The following is a 25,611-nucleotide window of genomic DNA, read 5'->3' on the forward strand; positions in this document are numbered from 1 at the left end:
ATGCAATCAGTGAAACCAAACTGCACTTAGTGTGTCATGCGGTGAGAAAATAATAGGTCATGTCGATGTGGATCAAGGGTGTTACATCAAGTATTTGGCGTATAAACTGGTGAGGTAAATTGTGAGATAAAGCAAGAAATGCAATCATTGAAATCAAACTGCACTTAGTGTGTCATGCGGTGAAAAAAGAATAGGTCATGTCGATGTGGATCGTAAACTCGTGCGCCCAAATTAATGTAAAAATGCACGCACGTTGTTAGCGCTTCGAAGCAGTTATCTGTAGTAATCAAGAAAGTCAACACTTCGAATGTGAATACACAACATTGTAACTTGTAGTTTCACGTACAAGAATGTGTGTAGCAGAGCGGCAGCTACAAGGCAGTGGATGTGTGTCTGTGTGTGCGTGTCTGTGTGTGCGCGTGTCGGTGTGCGTGGGCGTGTGTGTGCGTGTCTTGTGTGCGTGGGCGTGTCTGTGCGTGTCTGTGTGTGCTTGCCTGTTCAAACCCCTGCAGGACTCAGGAGCAGCCGAGCACTGATTTGATGGGTATCGTATTCCTGAAAAGAGTGTAACACTAAAGATGTGTCTGTGTGGAGCAGTGAGCCCTGGTGGTGTGTTGTGTGTACACACCAGTAACACAGCATGTGGCTGTCGACACCACACACGAAAGCACAGCGTCGCTGGACTGCAAACTACAATCTGTCATTAAAAACAAGTTTGGAAACCTAATCCGAACCAGCACCAGAGCCCCTTCACTCGCCCGCCGCCCAGAACGGATCGGAAGACCCTTCTCTTCACAGGACACCCGCTCTCTGATGCATGCGCCTTTTATAGCGCTGAGAGGCAGCGGAGCGCTGTACAGGCCCAAAGACTCTAAACATTAGGACTATTCCAGTGCCTCCTTGATCCCTAGCCAGGTTTTCTCTATACAAACAAACACACACATGTTCAAAGCAATCCGGGTACTGACTTGTGCACGGTAACACATGTAGGCAGCAGAGCGCCGGTACCAGGCGAAGCCCCTTTGCCTGGGTTTAGTATCCGGGCAACGCTGCAGATGGTGCCCGGAATCTGGAAGCCGTAATGAGAACAAGCCCTCCCGCTTTCCCCGCACGGTTATGTTAAAAGCACCTCTTGCACCGACTAGAGAAATGAGGGGGGGGCCACTGTTCCACGCAATGTGGGATGTTTTGTTATGTCGTTTAAACCTACTGTTTGTATTTAAATCTGCACGCACGTTGTTAGCGCTTCAAAGCAGTTATCTTTAGTAATCGAGAAAGTCAACACTTCGAATGTGAATACGCAACATTGTAACTTGTAGTTTCACGTACAAGAAAGTGTGGAGCAGAGCGGCAGCTACAAGGCGGTGGATGTGCTTGTGTGTGTGCATGTCTGTGTGTGCGTGTGTGTGCACGTGTCTGTGTGCATGGGCGTGTGTGTGCGTGTCTGTGTGTGCGTGGGCGTGTGTGTGCGTGTCTGTGTGTGCTTGCCTGTTTAAACCCCTGCAGGACTCAGGAGCAGCCGAGCACTGATTTGATGGGTATCGTATTCCTGAAAAGAGTGTAACACTAAAGGTGTGTCTGTGTGGAGCAGTGAGCCCTGGTGGTGTGTTGTGTGTACACACCAGTAACACAGCCTGTGGCTCTTGACGCCACACACGAAAGCACAGCGTCGCTGGACTGCAAACTAGAATCTGTCATTAAAAACAAGTTCGGAAACCTAATCCGAACCAGCACCAGAGCCCCTTCACTCGCCAACCGCCCAGACGGATCGGAAGACCCTTCTCTTCACAGGACACCCGCTCTCTGATGCATGCGCCTTTTATACCGCCGAGAGGCAGTTGAGCGCTGGACAGGCCCAAAGACACTAAACATTAGGACTATTCCAGTCCCTCCTTGCTCCCTAGCCAGGTTTTCTCTATACAAACAAACATACACATGTTCAAAGCAATCCGGGCACTGACTTGTGCACGGTAACACGTGTAGGCAGCAGAGTGCTGGTACCAGGCGAAGCCCCTTCGCCTGGGTTCAGTATCCGGGCGACGCTGCAGATAGTGCCCGAAATCTGAAAGCCGTAATGAGAACAAGGCCCCCCCCCCTGCTTTTCCCGCACGGTTATGTTAAAAGCACCTCTTGCCCGAAGCGGCGACTGTGGTGATCCGCGAGGGGGGGGGGGCTGGAACGAGGAGGGGCGGGGCTGGAACGAGGGGGGGGGCGGAAACAAAGACACCTCTTGCCCAAGCGGCGACTGTATTGATCTGCGAGGGGGGGCGGGAACAAAGACAAGGACAGCGGTAGTGGGGACGGACAGCGGGAAGGTAGTCAGGATACAACCACGAGGGACAGGGACGAGGTTAACAATGAAGAAAAACATCGGTGTAAAAAAAAAAAAAAAGTAAACGCCCACAACTTCATAACGGAAAAAAGGGGCGTGGCTTAAAAAAAGACAGGAACGCCCACGAATCTGCTCTGAGAATGATTGCCACATCTCTCTTCCAATGGCTAGCCTCCGTTTATGGAGCTAGCCAATGGAAGAGAGAGGCGTGTTAAAGCCCCATACTGGATATAAAAAAATCTCGCCTGCGCGACACTGCTTGCGCAGTGAACGCCAGGCTTCGACCTAAAGACATATTGTGTAACAAATAAAGTAAAAGGGCCAGTCCTCATGGGAGGTTATAAATTAAGACAAGAAGGTACTAAAGAGGGATTAACAAGCCTATTAACAAATCAGACGCCAGCATTTACTTAGGACAATGGCACAAGCCAATGACAAATATGGACCGATGTTCTATGCCAAACTCCACTACATGTTGCAGAGCTGCGCATGTGCTGCCCAGGCTCGACCTAAAAACATAGACATTTGTAATGCCAATTACTCAGCTACAACAAATGCGAGACCCATTGCATTTGCAAAGCTTGTTAATTTACTTCCACCGCTGCATACAATCCTCACTGCTGGACTACAGTTAACGAACAAATCCTGGGACCTACCGAGACTGGTACAAGTACCACATCATTTGCATGTCCAGATATTAGCAGGCAAGGTTTTAAAAGAACAGCCAAAAGGTCTCTTCGCATGTGCAATGAGAAAAAGCAAAGGATTTGCTTGTATTTGCAGAGTTCTGAAGCTTCGGCGATCCACGCGTAAATATCTTATCCAGCACAAGTTTTACCTTGCATTCTGGGATTTAAAGTCCATAGAATCAGTTCTACAATACCTAGAATGGAAATTCAGGGCAGGACTAATTGCTAGCATGGATCTAGGAAATGCTAGTCATGTGTTTGCTGCGCTTTACATTCCACATCGCACTTCCTCATAACTTGAATGAATGTTACCGGTAATTGCTTTAGAATTTTCTTCATAAACCCGTGATTCGAAAACTACACCGCGCATGAGATAGGCGGCGGCCATATTATGGTCAGGCCCGCAAGCTGGTTTGTGTGAAAAGAAAGGAAGGGTTATTTGTTTTGTTGGCTTCATCATTCGCAAATCGTTTGGTGGCCTGATCCCATCATGGCCGCCAGTGTGACACGGACTCGTTTACATTTACGGAAAATAAGGTTATGGGGTAGAGGGTAAAGGGAACACTTCCTGTTACACATGTGTTGGAAGGAGTTTTCAATACCTTTAGTAATAGTGTAACGCGAGCTTCACCAGGTCGTCCGAACCCCTTCAGTGGCATTACTGTCTCCCTGCACCATGAAACCGGTATGTGAAAGGAGAATTTAACCACAAAAAGAGCTGTGACTGAGTCTTGTGATGTGATGAGATAGGCGCTGGCGTTGTACTAGAACCGCAGAGAAATGTACAAAGTTCAGAACTGATATTTAGATGAGAGGGGGGGAGGGGAAACAGAGGAAGGGTGGCTGAATTGCTTAGCGGTGTGGGGAGCAGGTGAGCTGGAAGCGAAACATGGGAGCTCATAAGTGAGAATTCGTCAAAAGCTGTGTCTAATCGTTAATAATGAGAGAAGAGAGGAACGGCTGATTCTTGGGAACAGAGGTGGACGGCAAGCTCGAAGAAGGGGAGAGGTAGTAAAATCTTTGAACATGCATTGACAACGGCAGTAGGTTTGGCTTTAAAGGACTGTTTCATGGTAAAGTGAAACTTTACAAGTAGATGGCATTGTTATGGATACGTGTTCGTGCGTAAGCAAATTACTGTAGAATAATATTGGTGGTGGTAAAAAGGGCAGGCAGGATGCAAATGCACTGACAAGCAACACCTAAACATCCATGTAGGTTATTGACTGCCCTTCTACCACTGTGCTGCGTCCAGGGGACTGTAATTTTGTTTTGTTGGAAACCCATGTAGTGAAGAACCAATTTTCGTCCTTGGCATTTAAAGATTGTCTACCGAGTGATTTGGCGATTGTGTGGCATGCTTTGTGTCAAGAAAATTTAATTTAACGATGGAATGACTACCTACAGAGCAATGTGTGGCACAATCATTACTTCATCCAAGCCCATCAGTAGATGCTTATCTGAAGCAGTGGGACTAAAGGAGTCAGCAACCAGTTCTGCTTGTACCTCATCAAGCAAATGGTCATTCATAGAATGTCTGGAGCACTGACTGTTCCTGGGCTTTGACGGACCGGGCAGTTCTTAAGCATCTTTTGGACTAACTTGTCCAAGAAAGAACAAAGACATTCTGGTGCAACTTTCTTTTAGTGGCAGCTGTGCATTTCTGTCCTTCATGTGCTAATCGGACCTATTCTTGTAAGATCCAAGTTAAGAAACATGCGGTGACATTGGGAAATAAGGCAACGGTCCTGCCTTAAGGTATAGCAATACAGAATTATTGAGCCAGTAGATGCCTCAGACTGGCTTTCTTCCTCTGTCATCATGAGAACACAATTTTTTTTTTTAGTTTTATATAGCGCAAACTTGGCCCGAATTGGGTATCAGAGCGCTTTACATAGCACCAGTTACGTTACATGTGAAAAATGAACTCTATATATTTTAGGTAACTTGGTTTTTCATGCATGAACTAAAATACAAACACAAGAAATCATAAGAGGTTCAAAAATGTTTTCCCTCGATCAACATTTTGGGGTTATTCATCATTTGTGACATAAAATACTGAATACATGTAGATTTGAGAGATTTGTGGAAGAACAGTTTCCGCTGTCAAATATTGTTGAATTGAAAATATATGTATATATACAGCCATTTAAAAAAATGTACATCAGAGCTGCATGCCATTAGTTTAAATCTGATGAAAGATTCAAAACTTTAACCATCTACTAATCCTCAGGAACTGTACATTGTTTTGAAAGTCAATGGTCTAGACAGGTATCGGAGGTCTTAGGCTTTTAAAGGATAATGACAATAATTGCAGCAGAAGTGGGAACTTGTGTCAGCATTACCCATGGTTTGTCGCAAGTTACAAACGGCTCTTGGGGAGGTTGTCAACCCATCCGTTGCTTCCCAGGGCGCAGACCCCTCGTTGCCTTCAGTCAACAAGGAAGCAGGCCGCCTAGTCTGTAGAAGCAAAGTATACAATCAAGACCATAAGCAGTGGTGACACCATATAATGTAGTGGCAGCAATTGAAGAGGCCCACTCTACTGAGCTGCTCTGGCATTCAGTGGAGCTGAAAGAAATGTCACAGAGACGGCCAATGGGAGATCTTTGGACTGCTCCTACCTTACTGCTTTAAAGTGAGTTGGAAAACTATCAAGGACATTGTAAATGTCGTATGACTGCTGGCGTATGTTTTTGAGCGGGTTTCTGACACTGAAGGCTGACGGCTGCAGTAATAACCTCCCTGCCTGCTCCACGTGGAGATCTTGCTTGTCTGCTTACCTTCTACTTTTTGTGAGACCCCCTTTTCTCTGTCTGTTTCTGTCACTTGACTCCAAGTCCTGATACTATAAAGGAGTCCCGTTCCAATACACCATTTTCTTCGGGAAATTACTATACTTGTCATAGTCTTGCAGTTGCTGATCCCAAACTAAGATGAAAGTCAAGTACGTCAGGGGTATTACTTTGCTTCCTGCATTATAGAGCAGTTATACAGCTCAGAAATCTGTTTTGGAGCGTTACAGTGTAGTTTACTAGTTGCTCTTTCTGGGCGGTTCCTACACGGCTGGAAGGTCTCCTGCTTCTGATCTAGCTAGGTCCTTCTTTCTGCTTGAATTGCAGGGGTTTTAGGTCTTGCCATCGAGGCAGCATAAGCTGTCTTATTCAAAATCACCTGTTCTAGGCTCGCCATGAACTTTGAGTGGGTTTTACAGGCGACCCATTGGTTGTCAATCTTCTTTGCTTGCTTCTTATTTGGTGTCTTTCCTTGTCCCCTTTCTTCTTTTTGATTAAACACTACATGAAAGTGCATCTGTTATTCAGCTCTTTCCCTTGTGTGCTTTCCCCACACCATACTCCCTGCCCCCGCGCGACCTATTGCTTTTTTACTTGCAAAACAGCCCCTTTCCCCATGTTCCTTATTGCTCTTACCCTCGTATGCGTCACCTCCAAACCCAATGGTACTTACTCACTGTTCCTGTCTCCATTATGTCCTTCGACCGCTGAAAACCACTCTGTTGCTCTCGCTCTCTTAAAATCACCATGCACTCACCACCCAACGCTCGATGTTGCTATCTTCCTCATATTCTACCACTACTTTCAATAAACGATGCACTCCATTTTTCGCTGTCCCGCATGCTTTCACCTACAAACCTCCAATTCAATTGCGTTTTATTGATCGATTAATTAAAACCATTGCAATACATATGCTTAATGCAGTACATAAAATATTCCCAATAGTTCCTTTCATAAAATAAAATTTAAATTGGCTCATTCTGTATTTACTCAAAGTAAAACATATGTGCATTAAAACTCATGTACAGTTTAGATAGATTAAGGGCAAAAAAGACCTTCCTTATGCAGCAAACTGTCATTGACCTTATGCTCTTTTATCGGCCCAGTATGTTTAATCGAGATAAAACCTATAAGCATTAAAACCTTTATGATGGTTTAAAATGAGTCAGAAGAAAACAAAAAACCTTCAGTGCAGGGCCGGCTATCCCCAGAACCCTATATTCTTTTAACTGCCCTGTGCAGACTAGGATGACAGTCTGCAAGATGTATAAATAACAGTCAACTAGCCGTTAAAGTGCATACAATTTAAGAGAAGTTCAAGTGTGACCGCTCTTACCGGTTCTTTCCCATGGGGCGTGGGGTTGTCCTAAATCCTCTCGACTACCAAAGAATTGCTCATGCTCGCTACTAAATTGATAGAGCTTTAAGAAACTCCACACTGCCCATTTCGACTAACAGTTAAAGTTCATGCGGTTTAAGAGTGCAAATGCTCTTACCCCTCTTTCAGTCTACTCTCGAAGAATATTCTGACACTTCTTCATACTCCTCAATCTGTGTTGCTGTCTGCCTAATGTGCTTCTCCTTGCTCACCGTTTTGCTCTCTACCTCATTTGCTTTTCCTTGAAAATGTGCCCCGTCAGCGTTGCTCTCTGCTGTGTGTTCACTCTCTACCAACAACCACCTGCATCCATGTTGCACTCTCTCTCTCTCTTATGTGCTTCCCCCACACAATCCCTACCTCTGCCACAATAGCATTGGCAAAGTCAATGGGCGAGACCGATTGAATTTGTCAATGCTTGTTTTTATGTCCAAGGTTTTTTTTCTTCTTGAGGCTGGTTCTGTCCGTTAGTTAAACTGGATGTTCTTACTCTAGAGTTATTCAGTCATTTGGAGTCTGAACATGCTGACCGGAGTCACAGACCTTGAGTCAAAACGAAACTGCAACATGCTATCAACTAAAAGACCAGCTCTGGAAAGACTGGACAATATGTATTGGTTTATTTATGGAAAGAGTCCGTGTTTTAATTGTTTTTCAGAATGGAGAGGATTGTACATTTTCCTTATTAAAACAGGCCTTGTGTTTCAAAGTTTAAGTGGACAGAGGAAGATGTTCCACTTGCTATTGTCTTGGAGGCACAGTCAGATGTGAAGCCAGCTTTATGTACATGCTTGAAGATGCATGAGGAACGGTCATTGCAGTAAGAGTGGCTCATTCCCATGGATTAGCTATTTATAGCTATTGACCTAGTTATAAAAGTGGTCCATGTAGTTAAGCCAAGGGACGGAAATCATTCTGGGCTGGATATATATACGCATTGGTAGGTTGATGAACTTTACAAATGCATTTTAATTTCCCTGTCATTTTTTAAGTATTAACAGGAGAACAGTAAGATATGTGCCTTTGGCGTGGTCAAGATGTGAAATTACTATTGTGATTGCAGTATGAACATTTTCACAAAAACTTAAGGTATGGTGAATTTGTCATCTAATGGGGACGTTTTGTTAAGCCCCTTGTTTTATCTGCAGTGTAAGGATTTGATTGGAGTCCAGGTTCACCCCTAAGTTCCGCACTTGAGCCCACTGTGGTGGTGATAATCCAACTTCATTAGGTCACATGGTTGAAAGGAAACTGGCTGTCTACTTGCCATGAATAAGAATCTGTCTCTGTGGTGTTGAGCTTGGTTTTCTTAGGAAACATACAGTGATCAATTGCTTGTAAGCATTTTTCCAGGGTGCGAAGTTAAGATAAGATGAGCTGCACAGAGTTCCACATTGCCACATGCATTATTTGTAGGTCCTTGTAGCCTGCTGGCTCGGAAACAGCTTTGATTGAAGAGAGAGTCTTTAGAACAGAGTCTTGGGCATTCCCAGTTGCTTTTAAAATGGTTTGTGCAGCAGAGGGTGAACATGCAGAGTGCAGTGGTGTGGAATCTAATAAAATATCTACTTGTGCCTAGGGCAGGTTGCTTCATAAATGTATTTGTCCTGTATCAAACGCCACTCATCCCTTTGGTGCCATGTAGTGGTCCAACGAATTATGGCAGCAATCTCATTATATAAGGGCTCTGATATAGCCTCTCTAATTATGCCAGGGCTCATACCAAAGTAGTGTTTGAATACTTGCAATCCCCTTATGTTGCCACGTTTCCGCAGATCTACATACTGGGGCTGAAGGTAGTGGTAAGCAATAGTTCCAGGGTTAGAATGCCCTTTTGTTCCCATACAAACCTACTAACTTGTATGTTTTAAGGGTTTTAACAACTCTTCTCTAATCTTTTCCCATACTGAGGAATGTTGGAAATTTACTTCTGACAATGGCAGGCGCAAATCTTCTTCCAAAGTTGGGAAAAAGTGGTTGGAGGCAAAGTAAACTTGCAAACACTCAGATTTTTGCTTGAGCAATCGACACATGCATATTTGCTCATACTAAAATACAGTTCACAAATATTTTCTAGGAGGACTATTTCTTGTTCTACTCCTCAAAATTCTTGGGAATTCAAGAAAGCCTTATAGCTACACTTAATGCAAGGACATATACCATGGATGCACTTTTGAGACTCTCTTTAATAATTGGGCCCCAAATTTGGTCTGGCGTTCACCATGACCTTTTGCGTTTATTAAAATTCTCACTCTCTCTCTGTATCGGCTGGCTTCACTGTGAGTGACAGCATTCTTCTCTTTCACAGCGAGCATATAGGAACATTAAGTAGTTTTGTCCAGTGCAAGTAACTACTGTAGTAGTGTGTGCTTTTCAGACCAAAAACAATTTTTAGGGCTCGCCTGCTGTGCGCATGCGCACAGCTGGAAGCTCTATAGGGGCTTATCCAGTGTTTAACCACCACTGGCGATTCCACTGGCGATTCCTTTGAGTGCATGTGCTTTTTAGGTCATTGCGCAAGCCCTAAAAAGCGCGTGCACAATGCCACCAGCCATCTGCCTGCCTGCCTCGCATTACCACATCAAAGGCAGCCGTCCCAGGTCATTTGTCACCTCCTAATTATTCACTGCCTGCCGGCCGTATTTTCAGTTTCGTCTCCTAATCTTCCCGCCCCTTGCTGCAACAACTGTTTATGCTCTGCTTGAAAAGAAACATGGAATGCATGCTGTATCCTTTTCTGTAAAGATAAATGCCGCTCTGTCAGTAAAACCATTTTTTGAGTGAATCAGTGTGCCGTCTTTTGGGAACACATCTCCCCCAAAAATGTGCCTCAATAACTTAGGACCACGAATTCCATGCTTCTTAAGAGGGCTTTTCGGCGTTTTGGTTTAAGTACTGAGTGCACTGTATAGTAGCTAGCTAAGGCGCAGTTATGTTGCCATGTGCTGTTGCCGTGCCCAGACAACATTCATATATATTTTCTTTCCTTTGTAATTTGTAATTTGTAATTTGTAACTGGGTTTTGTATCGCGCCAACTCACCGACAGGTCTCAAAGTGCTACTGACCAAGTACAGCAACAAGAAACAAGATGAGAGAATAGAAGTGTCTGAAGCTAGTTTGTTGCGATTTATTTTGCCCTGCTACTTATCATTTTCTAAGCAGACCTTTAAAATTCGTCATTCCTTAAAATATAGTGTAGCTTCGGTATTAATTAAACACCGACAGGTTTAACAAAACCTTCTCCCAATGCAGATGTTAACAAACAAACCTCTCTCATTTACGGTTCGTACTCTTTTCTTTTCTGTGATTTAGTTTTCCTTCCAGAATAACGTCCTACATATTTTTCTGCATGTATCTGTTGGAACAGTAGCAAGCACTTGTCATAATTAATCCAGCATCGTTAAAGGATAGATTTTTTTTGTTTTGAGAGTTGTAATTTCCGTTAAGGCTCCCACCACACAGCTTCACCTACACAGCTCCACCAAGGGACCCACCACACAGCTCCACCAAGGCACCCACCACACAGCTCCACCGAGGCACCCACCACACAGCTCCACTGATGCACCAACGACCCAACTCCACCTACACAGCTCCACCGATGCACCCACCACACAGCTCCACCGATGCACCCACCACACAGCTCCACCGATGCACCCACCACACAGCTCCACCGATGCACCCACCACACAGCTCCACCGATGCACCCACCACACAGCTCCACCGATGCAACCACCAGACAGCTCCACCGATGCAACCACCACACAGCTCCACCGATGCAACCACCACACAGCTCTACCAAGGCACCCACCACACAGCTCCACCTACACAGCTCCACCGATGCACCCACCACACAGCTCCACTGACGCACCCACCACACAGCTCCACCGACACAGCTCCACCGATGCACCCACCACACAGCTCCACCGATGCACCCACCACACAGCTCCACCGATGCACCCACCACACAGCTCCACCGACACAGCTCCACCGATGCACCCACCACACAGCTCCACCGACACAGCTCCACCGATGCACCCACCACACAGCTCCACCGATGCACCCACCACACAGCTCCACCTACACAGCTGCAGCGATGCACCCACCACACAGCTCAACCGACACAGCTCCACCGATGCACCCACCACCCAACTCCACCGATGCACCCACCACACAGCTCCACCGACACAGCTCCACCGATGCACCCACCACACAGCTCCACCGATGCACCCACCACACAGCTCCACCGATGCACCCACCACACAGCTCCACCTACACAGCTGCAGCGATGCACCCATCACACAGCTCCAGCGATGCAGCCACCACACAGCTCCACCGACACAGCTCAACCGATGCACCTACCACACAGCTCCACCGATGCACTCACCACACAGCTCCACCGATGCACCCACCACACAGCTCCACTGATGCATCCACCACACAGCTCCACCGATGCATCCACCACACAACTCCACCGATGCACCCACCACCCAACTCCACCGATGCACCCACCACACAGCTCCACCTACACAGCTCCACCGACGCACCCACCACACAGCTCCACCTACACAGCTCCACCGATGCACCCACCACACAGCTCCACTGATGCACCCACCACACAGCTCCACCGACACAGCTCCACCGATGTACCCACCACACAGCTCCACCGACACAGCTCCACCGATGCACCCACCACACAGCTCCACCGATGCACCCACCACACAGCTCCACCGATGCACCCACCACACAGCTCCACCTACACAGCTGCAGCAATGCACTCATCACACAGCTCCAGCGATGCAGCCACCACACAGCTCCACCGACACAGCTCCACCGATGCAGCCACCACACAGCTCGACCGATGCAGCCACCACACAGCTCCTCCGACACAGCTCCACCGATGCACCCACCACCCAACTCCACCGATGCAGCCACCACACAGCTCCTCCGACACAGCTCCACCGATGCACCCACCACCCAACTCCACCGATGCACCCACCACACAGCTCCACCGACACAGCTCCGCCGATGCACCCACCACACAGCTTCACCTACACAGCTCCACTGAGGCACCCACCACACAGCTCCACTGAGGCACCCACAACACAGCTCCACTGATGCACCCACCACACAGCTCCACCGATGCACCCACCACACAGCTCCACCGGCACAGCTCCACCGATGCACCCACCACACAGCTCCACCGATGCACCCACCACACAGCTCCACCTACACAGCTGCAGCAATGCACCCATCACACAGCTCCAGCGATGCACCCACCACACAGCTCCACCTACACAGCTCCACCGATGCACCCACCACCCAACTCCACCGATGCACCCACCACACAGCTCCACCGACACAGCTCCACCGATGCACCCACCACACAGATCTACCTACACAGCTCCACTGATGCAACCACCACACAGCTCCACCGATGCAACCACCACACAGCTCCACCGATGCAACCACCACACAGCTCCACCGATGCAACCACCACACAGCTCCACCGATGCAACCACCTCACAGCTCCGCCGATGCAACCACCACACACCTCCACCGATGCACCCACCACACACCTCCACCGATGCAACCACCACACAGCTCCACCGAGGCACCCACCACACAGCTCCACCGAGGCACCCACCACACAGCTCTACCGAGGCACCCACCACACAGCTCTACCGAGGCACCCACCACACAGCTCTTCAGATGCACCCACCACACAGCTCCACAGCTGCACCCACCACACAGCTCCACAGCTGCACCCACCACACAGCTCCACAGCTGCACCCACCACACAGCTCCACAGCTGCACCCACCACACAGCTCCACCGATGCACCCACCACACAGCTCCACAGATGCACCCACCACACAGCTCCACCCATGCACCCACCACACAGCTCCACCGATGATGCACCCACCACACAGCTCCACCAATGCACCCACCACACACCTCCACCGATGCACCCACCACACACCTCCACCGATGCACCCACAACACACCTCCACCGATGCACTCACAACACACCTCCACCGATGCACCCACCACACACCTCCACCGATGCACCCACCACACACCTCCACCGATGCACCCACCACACACCTCCACCGATGCACCCACCACACACCTCCACCGATGCACCCACCACACACCTCCACCGATGCACCCACCACACACCTCCACCGATGCACCCACCACACAGCTCCACCGATGCACCCACCACACAGCTCCACCGATGCACCCACCACACATGCCCCCACCACACATGCCCCCACCACACATGCCCCCACCACACAGCTACACAGATGCCCCACCACACAGCTCCACCGATGCACCCACCACACAGCTCCACCGATGCACCCACCACACAGCTCCACCGATGCACCCACCACACAGCTCCACTGATGCACCCACCACACAGCTCCACCGACACAGCTCCACCGATGCATCCACCACGCAGCTCCACCTACACAGCTCCACCGATGCACCCACCACACAGCTCCACCGACACAGCTCCACCGACGCACCCACCACACAGCTCCACCTACACAGCTCCACCAACGCACCCACCACACAGCTCCACCTACACAGCTCCACCAATGCACCCACCACACAGCTCCACTGATGCACCCACCACACAGCTCCGACACAGCTCCACCGATGCACCCACCACACAGCTCCACCGACACAGCTCCACCGATGCACCCACCACACAGCTCCACCGATGCACCCACCACACAGCTCCACCTACACAGCTGCAGCAATGCACCCATCACACAGCTCCAGCGATGCAGCCACCACACAGCTCCAGCGATGCAGCCACCACACGGCTCCACTGATGCAGCCACCACACGGCTCCACCGATGCAGCCACCACACGGCTCCACCGATGCAGCCACCACACAGCTCCACCGATGCAGCCACCACACAGCTCCACCGATGCAGCCACCACACAGCTCCACCGATGCAGCCACCACACAGCTCCACCGATGCAGCCACCACACAGCTCCACCGATGCAGCCACCACACAGCTCCACCGATGCAGCAACCACACAGCTCCACCGATGAAGCCACCACACCGCTCCTCTGACACAACTCCACCGATGATCCCACCACCCAACTCCACCGATGCACCCACCACACAGCTCCACCGACACAGCTCCACCGATGCACCCACCACACAGCTTCACCTACACAGCTCCACCGAGGCACCCACCACACAGCTCCACTGATGCACCCACCACACAGATCTACCTACACAGCTCCACCGATGCAACCACCACACAGCTCCACCGATGCAACCACCACACAGCTCCACCGATGCAGCCACCACACAGCTCCTCCGACACAGCTCCACCGATGCACCCACCACCCAACTCCACCGATGCACCCACCACACAGCTCCACCGACACAGCTCCACCGATGCACCCACCACACAGCTTCACCTACACAGCTCCACCGAGGCACCCACCACACAGCTCCACTGATGCACCCACCACACAGCTCCACCGACACAGCTCCACCGATGCATCCACCACGCAGCTCCACCTACACAGCTCCACCGATGCACCCACCACACAGCTCCACCGACACAGCTCCACCGACGCACCCACCACACAGCTCCACCTACACAGCTCCACCAACGCACCCACCACACAGCTCCACCTACACAGCTCCACCAATGCACCCACCACACAGCTCCACTGATGCACCCACCACACAGCTCCGACACAGCTCCCCCGATGCACCCACCACACAGCTCCACCGACACAGCTCCACCGATGCACCCACCACACAGCTCCACCGATGCACCCACCACACAGCTCCACCTACACAGCTGCAGCAATGCACCCATCACACAGCTCCAGCGATGCAGCCACCACACAGCTCCACCGACACAGCTCCACCGACACAGCTCCACCGACACAGCTCCACCGACACAGCTCCACCGATGCAGCCACCACACGGCTCCACCGATGCAGCCACCACACAGCTCCACCGATGCAGCCACCACACAGCTCCACCGATGCAGCCACCACACAGCTCCACCGATGCAGCCACCACACAGCTCCACCGATGCAGCCACCACACAGCTCCACCGATGCAGCCACCACACAGCTCCACCGATGCAGCCACCACACAGCTCCACTGATGCAGCCACCACACAGCTCCACCGATGCAGCCACCACACAGCTCCACCGATGAAGCCACCACACCGCTCCTCTGACACAACTCCACCGATGATCCCACCACCCAACTCCACCGATGCACCCACCACACAGCTCCACCGACACAGCTCCACCGATGCACCCACCACACAGCTTCACCTACACAGCTCCACCGAGGCACCCACCACACAGCTCCACTGATGCACCCACCACACAGATCTACCTACACAGCTCCACCGACACAGCTCCACCGATGCACCCACCACACAGCTACACCTACACAGCTCCACCGAGGCACCCACCACACAGCTCCACCGATGCACTCACCACACAGCTCCACCGATGCACCCACCACACAGCTCCACCGACACAGCTCCACCGACGCACCCACCACACAGCTCCACCTACACAGCTCCACCAACGCACCCACCACACAGCTCCACCTACACAGCTCCACCAATGCACCCACCACACAGCTCCACTGATGCACCCACCACACAGCTCCACCGATGCAACCACCACACAGCTCCACCGATGCAACCACCACACAGCTCCACCGATGCAACCACCACACAGCTCCACCGATGCAACCACCACACAGCTCCACCGATGCAACCACCACACAGCTCCACCGATGCAACCACCACACAGCTCCACCGATGCAGCCACCACACAGCTCCACCGACACAGCTCCACCGACGCACCCACCACACAGCTCCACCTACACAGCTCCACCGACGCACCCACCACACAGCTCCACCTACACAGCTCCACCGATGCACCCACCACACCGCTCCACTGATGCACCCACCACACAGCTCCACCGATGCACCCACCACACAGCTCCACCGACACAGCTCCACCGATGCACCCACCACACAGCTCCACCGATGCACCCACCACACAGATCCACCTACACAGCTGCAGCAATGCACCCATCACACAGCTCCAGCGATGCAGCCACCACAAGGCTCCACCGATGCAGCCGCCACACAGCTCCACCGATGCAGCCGCCACACAGCTCCACCGATGCAGCCACCACACAGCTCCAGCGATGCAGCCACCACACAGCTCCACCGATGCAGCCACCACACAGCTCCTCCGACACAGCTCCACTGATGCACCCACCACCCAACTCCACCGATGCACCCCCCACACAGCTCCACCGACACAGCTCCACCGATGCACCCACCACACAGCTACACCTACACAGCTCCACCGAGGCACCCACCACACAGCTCCACCGATGCACTCACCACACAGCTCCACCGATGCACCCACCACACAGCTCCACCGACACAGCTCCACCGACGCACCCACCACACAGCTCCACCTACACAGCTCCACCAACGCACCCACCACACAGCTCCACCTACACAGCTCCACCAATGCACCCACCACACAGCTCCACTGATGCACCCACCACACAGCTCCACCGATGCACCCACCACACAGCTCCACCGACACAGCTCCACCGATGCACCCACCACACAGCTCCACCGATGCACTCACCACACAGCTCCACCGATGCACCCACCACACAGCTCCACCTACACAGCTGCAGCAATGCACCCATCACACAGCTCCAGCGATGCAGCCACCACACAGCTCCACCGACACAGCTCCACCGACACAGCTCCACCGATGCAGCCACCACACGGCTCCACCGATGCAGCCACCACACGGCTCCACCGATGCAGCCACCACACAGCTCCACTGATGCAGCCACCACACAGCTCCACTGATGCAGCCACCACACAGCTCCACCGATGCACCCACCACACAGCTCCACCTACACAGCTGCAGCGATGCACCCATCACACAGCTCCAGCGATGCAGCCACCACACAGCTCCACCGACACAGCTCAACCGATGCACCTACCACACAGCTCCACCGATGCACCCACCACACAGCTCCACCGATGCACCCACCACACAGCTCCACTGATGCATCCACCACACAGCTCCACCGATGCATCCACCACACAACTCCACCGATGCACCCACCACCCAACTCCAATCAATCAATCAATCAGTGACACTTATAAAGCGCGCTACATACCCGTGGGGTCTCAAGGCGCTGGGGGGGGGGGGGGGAGCCGCTACTGCTCGAACAGCCAGGTCTTCAGCTTCTTCCTGAAGGAGAGGTGGTCTTGGGTCAGGCGCAGGTCGGTCGGGAGGGAGTTCCAGGTCTTGGCGGCCAGGTGGGAGAAGGACCTTCCTCCTGTAGTCGCTCTTCGGATGCGGGGGACGGCGGCGAGGGCGTGGTTGGCTGATCGGAGGTGGCGTTTGGGAGCGTAGAAGTTGACTCGGCTGTTGAGGTAGCTCGGGCCTTGGTCGTGTAGGGCTTTGTGTGCGTGGGTGAGGAGGCGGAAGGTGATTCTTTTGTTGACGGGGAGCCAGTGAAGGTCTCGCAGATGTCCGGAGATGTGGCTGGTTCGTGGGATGTCGAGGATGAGTCTGGCTGAGGCGTTCTGGATCCGCTGGAGTCTCTTCTGGAGCTTGGCGGTGGTCCCGGCGTAGAGGGCGTTGCCGTAGTCCAGTCGGCTGGTGACGAGGGCCTGGGTGACGGTCTTCCTGGTCTCGGTGGGGATCCACCAGAAGATCTTCCGTAGCATGCGTAGGATGTTGAAGCATGCCGAGGAGACGTTGTTGACTTGCCTGGTCATGGAGAGGGAGGAGTCCAGGATGAAGCCCAGGTTGCGTGCATGGTCTGTCGGTTTGGGTGCGGTGCCCAGGGCGGGAGGCCACCAGGAGTCGTCCCAGGCGGAGGGAGAGGAGCCCAGGATGAGGACCTCCGTCTTGTCCGAGTTCAGTTTCAGGCGGCTGGTCGTCATCCACTCGGCTACCTCTTTCATCCCTTCGTGCAGGTTGGCTCTGGCGGCGGCGGGGTCGTTGGTCAGGGAGAGGATCAGCTGGGTGTCGTCGGCGTAGGAGATTATGCTGAGGTTGTGTTTGCGTACGATGGCCGCGAGGGGGCTCATGTAGACGTTGAAGAGGGTGGGGCTCAGAGATGATCCTTGGGGGACGCCGCAGATGACTTCGGTGGCCTCTGACTTGTACGGTGGTAGGCGGACTCTCTGTGTTCTCCCGTCGAGGAAGGAGGTGATCCACTCCAGCGCCTTGTCCTGGATTCCGACGTTGCTGAGGCGCCGTACTAGGGTGCGGTGGCAGACCGTGTCGAATGCCGCGGAGAGGTCTAGGAGGATGAGGGCCGCTGTTTCTCCATTGTCCATCAGGGCTCGGATGTCGTCGGTGGCGGCGATGAGGGCGGTCTCGGTGCTGTGGTTGGCTCGGAAGCCGGACTGTGAGGGGTCGAGGGATCCGTTCGTCTCGAGGAAAGCGGCCATCTGCTTGTTTACGGTCTTCTCGATGACTTTGGCTGGAAACGGGAGGAGCGAGATGGGGTGGTAATTCTTGAGGTCGGTGGGGTCCGCTGTTGGTTTCTTGAGTAGGGCGCTGAGTTCGGCGTGTTTCCAGCTCTCGGGGAAGATGGTGGTGTCGAGGGATGTGTTGATGATGTCTCGCAGGTGGGGTGCGATGACAGCGTCGGCTTTGTTGAAGACGTGGTGAGGGCAGGGGTCGGTCGGTGATCTGGAGTGGATGGAGTTCATCGTGCGGATGGTGTCTTCGGTGCTGATCGGGGTCCAGGCGCGGAGGGTGGTGGTGGGGGGTGGTTGTTCGGTCATGGTGTGCGTTGGTTGGTTGTTGAAGCTGTTGTGTATGTCCGCGATCTTGTTGTGGAAGTATGAAGCCAGGGAGTTGCAGAGGTCTTGCGATGGGGTGATGTCGTTGTTTCCTGCGCTGGGGTTGGAAAGCTCTTTGACGATGTTGAAGAGTTCCTTGCAGTTGTGTGCGTTGTTGTCCAACCGGTCCTTGAATGCTGTTTTCTTGGCGGCGCGGATCAGCCGGTGGTGTTTCCGGGTGGCAAGTTTGAAGGAGGTCCTGTTGTCCGGTGTCGGTTCCCTTCTCCAGACTTTCTCGAGGGCTCGGCAGTTCTTCTTGGAGCTCTTGAGTTCGTCGGTGAACCATGGGGCTTTCTTGCTGCCGGGTCTGCTGGGCGGGGTCCTCAGTGGGGCGAGTTCGTCCGCGCAGTTGCTGATCCACTTCGTGAGGTTGTCGGCGGCCTGGCTGGGGTTCGCTGAGCTGGCAGGAGGGTGCTGGCTCAGGGAGGTGGCGAGCTGGTCTGCTGTGATCTTGTTCCAGCGATGCACCCACCACACAGCTCCACCTACACAGCTCCACCGACGCACCCACCACACAGCTCCACCTACACAGCTCCACCGATGCACCCACCACACAGCTCCACTGATGCACCCACCACACAGCTCCACCGACACAGCTCCACCGATGCACCCACCACACAGCTCCACCGACACAGCTCCACCGATGCACCCACCACACAGCTCCACCGATGCACCCACCACACAGCTCCACCGATGCACCCACCACACAGCTCCACCTACACAGCTGCAGCAATGCACTCATCACACAGCTCCAGCGATGCAGCCACCACACAGCTCCACCGACACAGCTCCACCGATGCAGCCACCACACAGCTCGACCGATGCAGCCACCACACAGCTCCTCCGACACAGCTCCACCGATGCACCCACCACCCAACTCCACCGATGCAGCCACCACACAGCTCCTCCGACACAGCTCCACCGATGCACCCACCACCCAACTCCACCGATGCACCCACCACACAGCTCCACCGACACAGCTCCGCCGATGCACCCACCACACAGCTTCACCTACACAGCTCCACCGAGGCACCCACCACACAGCTCCACTGAGGCACCCACAACACAGCTCCACTGATGCACCCACCACACAGCTCCACCGATGCAGCCACCACACAGCTCCTCCGACACAGCTCCACCGATGCACCCACCACCCAACTCCACCGATGCACCCACCACACAGCTCCACCGACACAGCTCCACCGATGCACCCACCACACAGCTTCACCTACACAGCTCCACCGAGGCACCCACCACACAGCTCCACTGATGCACCCACCACACAGCTCCACCGACACAGCTCCACCGATGCATCCACCACGCAGCTCCACCTACACAGCTCCACCGATGCACCCACCACACAGCTCCACCGACACAGCTCCACCTACACAGCTCCACCAACGCACCCACCACACAGCTCCACCTACACAGCTCCACCAATGCACCCACCACACAGCTCCACTGATGCACCCACCACACAGCTCCACCGACACAGCTCCACCGATGCAGCCACCACACAGCTCCAGCGATGCAGCCACCACACAGCTCCACCGATGCAGCCACCACACAGCTCCTCCGACACAGCTCCACTGATGCACCCACCACCCAACTCACTGCTGGGTGTCTGGACTCCCTCATCCCGGACCTCCCGACCTCCAAGTGCGAGGGTCCGGACATCAAAGGGCGCCAGACCTATAACTGGGGCAGCTCCAGAGCAGGAAGGCAGTTGTATCCTGGAGTCGAGAGACGCCGTGAAGAACTCATCCTTGACGGACTACTGGCGCTGCCGTAGCCCTGCCTTGCGAACTATTGTCTTACCTGCTGGCGCTGCCGCAACCTTCTGAAACCTTCATCCTCGTCGGGACCTGCTGGCGCTGCCGCGGACCGTTGTAATCACCACCTTCACCGGGACCTGCTGGCTCCGCCACGGACCGTCGCTACCGTCGATCATCTCGGGACCTGCTGGCTCCGCCGCGGCCCGACCATCTAGAACGCCGAGCTCGAGGATTGTGAGCTATACATCTTATCATCGCATCTACCAGATTGGTAACAAGACTGTCCCGCTACCCCCTTTTTCCCATCCAAGAGACTAGAACCGAGGGGACCCCTGAGTCCAGACCTCCTTGTACCATTCTACCGTACTTAAAGATTGCTTATAAAACAGCGTTAAACCTTATCCTTGTGTGGTGTACATCTGTGGGGGGGAAGTTACTTGTCTGTACGATCGCTGGAGACGGCTCTCCCCGGAGACCTCTCCCCTTGTCCTCGGCCGACCCTCCCGGTCCGTCTAACATTGGTGGCCAGCGGCGCGATCAAGGCCAGCAAATGCCAAATTGGTCAAGGGTCCGTGACCTATCTCGGACACCAGGTGGGAAGCGGTCTGGTGGCCCCTCTTCAGCTCAAGATCGCTGCCATCCAATCCTGGCAGCCCCCCATCACGCAGACCGAGGTCCGCGCCTTCTTGGGGCTCACAGGCTACTACCGGCGGTTCGTGAGGCACTATGGCCGCCTTGTGGGGCCCCTCACGGAACTCACATCCAAAAACCACCCAAAGAAGGTCAACTGGACACCAGACTGTCAAGCGGCCTTCGAGAAGCTGAAGGCCGCCCTGTGCACTGCCCCTGTGCTCCAGGCTCCCGACTACAGTCGGGAATTCATCGTCCAAACGGACGCCTCCGACCATGGCATTGGGGCAGTCCTCTCCCAGTTGAACCCCGAAGGACTTGACCAACCAGTGGCCTTCATCAGCAGACGTCTTTTGGCCCGAGAACAACGCTGGAGCACCATCGAGAGAGAGGCCTTCGCAGTGGTGTGGGCCCTCAAAAAGCTCCGGCCTTATCTCTTCGGTACCCACTTCCGGGTGCAGACAGATCATCGACCCCTGCGGTGGCTAATGCAGATGCGGGGGGAAAACCCAAAACTATTGCGTTGGTCCATCTCCTTGCAGGGGATGGACTTCACTGTGGAACATCGACCTGGCCAAGACCACGCCAACGCAGATGGCCTGTCCCGCTTTTTCCGCCTCGACGAGGAGAGTCCCCAAGAGGATGGGTGACTCTCCCCGCCTTCAGCTGGGGGGGACACATGTTGGACAGGCCACGTGAAGGGCTTGCTTCCTCCCCGCATGACAGGGCCTGAGCCCCGGTCCTCCAGGTGTACCCACAGAAGCAACCCGCACCCCGTCTCATACGGGACTCCTGCCCCCGGACATCTCTGTATCATGGGGCCGAATTCCTTCCAGCTCCCTCGGCCGGCCTGGCCGCCATCTTGGACACTGCACCACGAGGCCGCGTGGCCTCAGATCGACCCTAACCCTGGGCCTGGCCAGGCCCCGACATCCCGGCACCACCATCCACCCAGGAGGTGAACGGCCCACTTGGCAGGTCAATGGGAGAAAGAAGTATCGATGGCCCTCCCCCGCCAGGTGCCGATCGTACCCAGCTCCCCCGGGCGCTGGCTCCACCCCCCTGCTGGGTGTCTGGACTCCCTCATCCCGGACCTCCCGACCTCCAAGTGCGAGGGTCCGGACATCAAAGGGCGCCAGACCTATAACTGGGGCAGCTCCAGAGCAGGAAGGCAGTTGTATCCTGGAGTCGAGAGACGCCGTGAAGAACTCATCCTTGACGGACTACTGGCGCTGCCGTAGCCCTGCCTTGCAAACTATTGTCTTACCTGCTGGCGCTGCCGCAACCTTCTGAAACCTTCATCCTCGTCGGGACCTGCTGGCGCTGCCGCGGACCGTTGTAATCACCACCTTCACCGGGACCTGCTGCCTCCGCCGCGGACCGTCGCTACCGTCGATCATCTCGGGACCTGCTGGCTCCGCCGCGGCCCGACCATCTAGAACGCCGAGCTCGAGGATTGTGAGCTATACATCTTATCATCGCATCTACCAGATTGGTAACAAGACTGTCCCGCTACCCCCTTTTTCCCATCCAAGAGACTAGAACCGAGGGGACCCCTGAGTCCAGACCTCCTTGTACCATTCTACCGTGCTTAAAGATTGCTTATAAAACAGTGTTAAACCTTATCCTTGTGTGGTGTACATCTGTGGGGGGGAAGTTACTTGTCTGTACGATCGCTGGAGACGGCTCTCCCCGGAGACCTCTCCCCTTGTCCTCGGCCGACCCTCCCGGTCCGTCTAACACCACCACACAGCTCCACCGATGCAACCACCACACAGCTCCACCGATGCAACCACCACACTGCTCCACCGATGCAACCACCACACAGCTCCACCGATGCAACCACCACACAGCTCCACCGATGCAACCACCACACAGCTCCACCGATGCAACCACCACACAGCTCCACCGACGCAACCACCACACAGCTCCACTGATGCAACCACCACACAGCTCCACTGATGCACCCACCACACAGCTCCACTGATGCGCCCACCACACAGCTCCACCGAGGCGCCCACCACACAGCTCCACCGATGCACCCACCACACACCTCCACCGATGCACCCACCACACACCTCCACCGATGCACCCACCACACACCTCCACCGATGCACCCACAACACACCTCCACCGATGCACCCACCACACAGCTCCACCGACACAGCTCCACCGATGCACCCACCACACAGCTCCACTGATGCACCCACCACACAGCTCCACCGTCACAGCTCCACCGATACACCCACCACACAGCTCCACCTACACAGCTCCAGCGATGCACCCATCACACAGCTGCAGCGATGCAGCCACCACACAGCTCCACCGATGCACCCACCACACAGCTCCGCCGAGGCACCCACCACACAGCTCCGCCGAGGCACCCACCACACAGCTCCGCCGAGGCACCCACCACACAGCTCCGCCGAGGCACCCACCACACAGCTCCGCCGAGGCACCCACCACACAGCTCCGCCGAGGCACCCACCACACAGCTCCGCCGAGGCACCCACCACACAGCTCCGCCGAGGCACCCACCACACAGCTCCGCCGAGGCACCCACCACACAGCTCCGCCGAGGCACCCACCACACAGCTCCGCCGAGGCACCCACAACACACCTCCACCGATGCACCCACCACACAGCTCCACCGACACAGCTCCACCGATGCACCCACCACACAGCTCCACTGATGCACCCACCACACAGCTCCACCGTCACAGCTCCACCGATACACCCACCACACAGCTCCACCTACACAGCTCCAGCGATGCACCCATCACACAGCTGCAGCGATGCAGCCACCACACAGCTCCACCGACACAGCTCCACCGAGGCACCCACCACACAGCTCCGCCGAGGCACCCACCACACAGCTCTGCCGAGGCACCCACCACACAGCTCTGCCGAGGCACCCACCACACAGCTCCGCCGAGGCACCCACCACACAGCTCCGCCGAGGCACCCACCACACAGCTCCGCCGAGGCACCCACCACACAGCTCCGCCGAGGCACCCACCACACAGCTCTGCCGAGGCACCCACCACACAGCTCCGCCGAGGCACCCACCACACAGCTCCGCCGAGGCACCCACCACACAGCTCCGCCGAGGCACCCACCACACAGCTCTGCCGATGCTCCAACTAAGCTCCACCAATGCACCCACCACACAGCTCCACCAATGCACCCACCACACAGCTCTGCCGAGGCACCCACCACACAGCTCTGCCGAGGCACCCACCACACAGCTCTGCCGAGGCACCCACCACACAGCTCCGCCGAGGCACCCACCACACAGCTCCGCCGAGGCACCCACCACACAGCTCCGCCGAGGCACCCACCACACAGCTCCGCCGAGGCACCCACCACACAGCTCCGCCGAGGCACCCACCACACAGCTCCGCCGAGGCACCCACCACACAGCTCCGCCGAGGCACCCACCACACAGCTCCGCCGAGGCACCCACCACACAGCTCTGCCGATGCTCCAACTAAGCTCCACCAATGCACCCACCACACAGCTCCACCAATGCACCCACCACACAGCTCAGCCGTGGCACCCACCACACAGCTCCGCCGTGGCACCCACCACACAGCTCCGCCGTGGCACCCACCATACAGCTCCGCCGATGCTCCAACTAAGCTCCACCAATGCACCCACCAAACAGCTACACCGATGCACACACCACTCAGCGCAACCACAGCATCACTGGTTCAAATATGTTCTTTCAATTTTTCAAGCTTTCACGCTTTATTACAAATCACAAAAAGATGTTAATATTTCACTTCTGTTCTTGGATTTTCGTCACAATAAAAAACACTGAACATAATCTTCACAAATGTTATTTACAAAAGTTTAAGCTATTGCCATTACAAATTAAATAAATAATAACGTATTAATTATTTAAAAAAATTAAAAGCCATTGTTATTTGTAATATCAATACATCTAAGTCACGTAAATACAAAACATGTTGCATTGCAAATGCTATAGGTGTCACATTTGCGAAAGTTATAACTATTGGCATTGTAAATGATAAAGATATTAATTTAGCTATTTAAAAAAAACACATAAATAAAAATAATTCATTTATAACA

The 25,611-nt window shown here is 54.1% G+C and overlaps 1 protein-coding gene across 2 annotated transcripts in view; it reads left to right on the plus strand.

Moving 5' to 3' along the window:
* Positions 1-3,565: 3,565 nt before the first annotated feature.
* NOC3L (NOC3 like DNA replication regulator) overlaps positions 3,566-25,611 on the plus strand; it is a 468,680-nt gene continuing 446,634 nt past the window's right edge. Inside the window, exon 1 of one of the 2 annotated variants that reach the window (XM_086922466.1) lies at positions 3,566-3,706. In XM_086922466.1, coding sequence (XP_086778592.1) covers positions 3,698-3,706 — 9 coding nt within the window. In that variant the 5' untranslated portion in view covers positions 3,566-3,697. The remainder of the gene's footprint in view (positions 3,707-25,611) is intronic. The other variant, XM_086922467.1, reaches the window with a different exon arrangement.

The sequence above is a fragment of the Lissotriton vulgaris genome, chromosome 5 (assembly GCF_964263255.1).
Source record: "Lissotriton vulgaris chromosome 5, aLisVul1.2, whole genome shotgun sequence".
Classification (NCBI taxonomy): domain Eukaryota; kingdom Metazoa; phylum Chordata; class Amphibia; order Caudata; family Salamandridae; genus Lissotriton; species Lissotriton vulgaris.